This window comes from Microtus ochrogaster, chromosome 1 (assembly GCF_000317375.1).
Source record: "Microtus ochrogaster isolate Prairie Vole_2 chromosome 1, MicOch1.0, whole genome shotgun sequence".
NCBI lineage: Eukaryota > Metazoa > Chordata > Mammalia > Rodentia > Cricetidae > Microtus > Microtus ochrogaster.
Window position 1 is genome coordinate 61,193,928 of NC_022009.1, and position 4,119 is coordinate 61,198,046.

Here is a 4,119-nt window from a genome sequence, read left to right on the forward strand (position 1 = left end):
AATAAATAAATAAATTTAAAAAAAAAAAAAAAGAAAAGGAGATGCAGCTCCTGTGCTAGAGGTCTTTCTCAGGTCCTATCGTGGAGGTGTCAAACATTCTGCTCATTTGCCTAAATTAGTATTTTACCTTGGTCATCTTTTTTGGCCAAAGGACTGTAGTAAGATGCTTCAAATACAAAATAAGATGCTGGTCATTTGTATCCGGGCAGTGGTAACACGGCGCCTTTAATCCCCGCACTGAGGAGACAGAGGCAGGTGGATTTCTGGGTTTGAGACCAGCGTGGTCTACAAAGGGAGTTCCAGGACAGCCAGGACTGTTACATAGAGAAATACTCTCTTGAAGAAACAAAACAAACAAAAACGATTGACTTTGCAAAGTTGTCTTATGATGTCTTAATCACAATGGGGTAAAGTAAGCCCACCAAACCCAAGCTGCATTTTTTTTATAGTGGCTAAACCTATATGTTTCTACCTTTGTCTTTATGAGTTCCCTCTAAACATGTGTGTAAGACTATTGAAAACAAAGAGAATACCTTCCCTAAGTCTTTTAGCAAATAGTTTAACAAACCAACATATATTGAGAGATTAGTTTGTACGTCTCTCTAGTCCATGAGTGAACTGGTGTGATGAGGTTCTCTTAAAGCCCACTTCATACTTATTCATGGATCAGACCTTCATGGACATAACCAGTTATGTCTATGAAGTCTGAAGTACCGTAACTAACATAGAAGTGTATTATAGACTCTTCCTCAGTTCATCTTCAGTATAAAAGTAGGTTGTGGTCTGTCAAAGCTTGATTTCCTCTCTGTGTCACTGGGGAATCTAATAACCCATCTTACATCCTTTATGTTTCTAACATGCTATTAATATCATCTCATTTCTGTTTGTCTTTGTGCTGTATTTATTTTTACGTGCAGACATGTGAGTTCTCAGTCACAGCCAGTAGAGGGAGGTGTGTGAAAGTATAATAAAAATGGTATGGCTTCTCATTGCCGTTAACCCAGACTTGTTAACTCACTCTGCCAAAGCCTGAGGCCTGGGTAGCTAAGTAGTAATGCTGGTTGCAGCGATGTGTTCTGGGAGTTCCTGTCCTCCCAAGATGTAGTCAGCAAGGCTGCTGGCTGTGAGTAGAGACCTTGGGCACAAAGAATACAAAGGTGTTTAAAGAGAGATGTTAGCTAATTGAGAAGTGACGGGACTTGCAGCAGAGGTTAGGAACTGGCTGCTTTTACCGTGAGTTGTAGAGTAGGATCATAACCAAGTCCTTACGGATGGTTGCTACAGAGTGTGTAGTAGTGGAATCAACCAGACCAGAAAACATGCCTTAAATAAGTCTCTGAATCCCAGACTGGGCTGGAACTCAGAGATCAGTCTGCCTGAGGTGAAAGTATGCCTTTCAGAGGACTGGAGTGTGAGGCTTACAGAATTGCTTTACTACCTGTTCTTTTTTTCTTTTTTTTTTTTTTTTTTGGCTTTGAAAGACAGTGTTTTTCTGTATAATAGCCTGCACATATGCCTGTGTTCCACGTGAGTGTGTGAGTGTGTTGCTTGCTGAGGCCACAATAGTGCATTGGCTACTGGAGTCAGGGACTGTTGTTAGCTGCCATGTGGATGCTGGGAACCAAATCTCAGCCCTCTGGGAGGGTAGTCAGAGCTTTTAACAACCAAGTCCTCTCTCCAGCTTCCCTTGTATACACATATACATATACACATACAGATACACATATATATTTACGCTGCCAGTGGCTCTGTATCTTTTGTTTACTTTTCTTTTGTAATAATGAATTTGCATTTCCCTAATAGGCCTTGTTTATAAAATGTTAGGCCATGTTAATATTGCGTTAAATTGTGAAATTACAAAATTATCTGGTTTATAATGGAATTGAACCAGTTGGTATTTGCTTATGAAATAAAAGGATCAGAGAAACAAACATTCACGTGTTCTCCAGAGACAGCAATTCTCAGGGTTCTAGTGTACAGTTAATTCTTTGAATGTAAACCTTCCTGGATGAACTGTGTGTGGGAGAGCCTGATCGTTGGGTCAGATTTGAAGCACCTTGGTATTTTCTGTATGAAATTTAGAATTTTCTGGGGTGTGTGTATATGCGCATGTGCGCACATGCTCACTCTAGGGCTGTGCCATTTAGTGAAATCCTTTTAAACCTACAGAGACTAGGGTGGTTTTTTTTTTATTATTTATTATGTATACAATATTCTGTCTGTGTGTATGCCCAAAGGCCAGAAGAGGGCACCAGACCTCATTGCAGATGGTTGTGAGCCACCATGTGGTTGCTACGAATTGAACTCAGGACCTTTGAAAGAGCAGGCAATGCTCTTAACCGCTGAGCCATCTCTCTCCAGCCCCAGAGACTAGGTTTTAAATATGAAACTTGGTAACAAGTAAAACATTGATGATTTTCTTCATGTTTGTTTTTCACTTCAAAACGTTTTACCTTTTTCCCTGCCCAGTTAATACGCTGTTAAATGTGAAATTAAGTGAGACGGAAAACGGCAAGCACGTCTCCATCCTGGACCTGCCCGGCGACGTCCTCATTATCCCTCAAGCCACCCTCGGGGGCAGGGTGAAGGGAAAAAACATGCAGTATCACGCTAACTCCGGGAAGGAGGAAGGCCTGGCACTGTACTCCCAGTTCGTGAGTCTGTGTGAGAAAGCCTTGGCCGCCAACAGCAAGTGTGCTGAAGCGGGGGTTGTAGTGGCGCATGGCACTTACGGGAACAGGCAAGTGTTAAAGCTGGACACCAATGGACCATACACGCACCTAATCGAGTTTTGAAAGACTCTCCACGACTGACGCCTGGTATAAAAAGACCGGACTGTACTTAGGTTTGGTCCCCTTCCTCTTAAAGGCACAGATCTGCAACATGTTTAGGCAAGAAAATCCTGCATCCGAGCTGGACATAGTGACACATTCCTTTAATCCCATCCCAACACTCAGAGGCAGAGACAGCAGATTTCGTCACTTGGAGGCCATCCTGGTCTACCTAGCCAGTCAAGGACAGCCTTCCTCAAAAAAATAAAGAAACTGGGAAAATAAATGAGTCATTTGTAAAAGGAAGCACTGGTTTTTACAAACCCCTCTGCCTTGACTTTAAAATATGTTTTTAAGATTGGAAATTGTGGCATAGCGGTAGGTATGTGAAGAGGTTTTGCTGCTCTCCTAGAGGCCCTGTAGTCAGTGCCCAACACGATGGGTCCTAACAGTCTGCACCTGCAGCTCTGGGGGATTGGAGGGTTCCCGGGTGCACAAGGATACACATAAATAAAAAGTAAAGATAAATATTAAAAACTCTAAGGTATTTTTAAATTGAAAATTAAATATTTCTAATTAGCAGACTTAGACATCTGAGGACACCGCTGGACTCTCCTGGTGTCTTAGGTGTCCCTTGGCCTCTTCTGACATTTGAAATTCCTCTTGTACACATACCCGAAATTCCTTTTTTTATAGCTTTCCTGTACTGTTCTATTTTGAAACTTGAGAATCAATAACTTGAGCTCATTATTCTTAACTTCTGCTTTATTGATTCACAATGCAGTTGTTAAAATGTGATAAACTATTCATGAGCTTAGAAACCCCAGTTTTCCTTAAATCTCCTCAAGGACATGCACATGTCTTTCAAAAAGATTACATTACTTTCTTTAAATCATCTTGGTTTTATGCCTGTGTAAAATGCTGATTCATAGCCCTACATGGAGTTCAAGAATTCTCCTCATAAAGCTGCCTGAGATACCTGTGGAGAAAGGTAGTCCAAGTTCATGGAAGGTTGATAATTAGAAACAATAACAGATGGGGGTAAGCAGAAAAATTATAGATTTGGAAATTACTTCACCTTTGCTTTTTGTAGCTTTTTTTGTCCAAGGGGCTCAAAAACCCATTAATATACACATTTTATTTTCATATCTATAATGAAGATAGCACTATAGAAAGAAAGATGCTGTTTTCCCCAGGTCATCCACCATGGAAGAGTCATCTCCTTCCTCTGACTTATACTGAGACTTGTTGCTGGTTAATTGGTTTAGTTACTAAATTAATTGCCCCTAACACACATGCCTTATCCCTTGTTTTTTCTAAGATTATAGAATGTTTCAAACAATATACT

General features: G+C 40.7%; 1 protein-coding gene across 1 annotated transcript in view; it reads left to right on the plus strand.

The window, feature by feature from the left end:
• Positions 1–3,067, plus strand: part of Dtd2 (D-tyrosyl-tRNA deacylase 2 (putative)) — an 8,052-nt gene extending 4,985 nt beyond the window's left edge. The window contains exon 3 of the mRNA XM_005343744.2: positions 2,470–3,067. Coding sequence (XP_005343801.1) covers positions 2,470–2,795 — 326 coding nt within the window. The 3' untranslated portion in view covers positions 2,796–3,067. The remainder of the gene's footprint in view (positions 1–2,469) is intronic.
• The last annotated feature ends 1,052 nt before the right edge of the window (positions 3,068–4,119 follow it).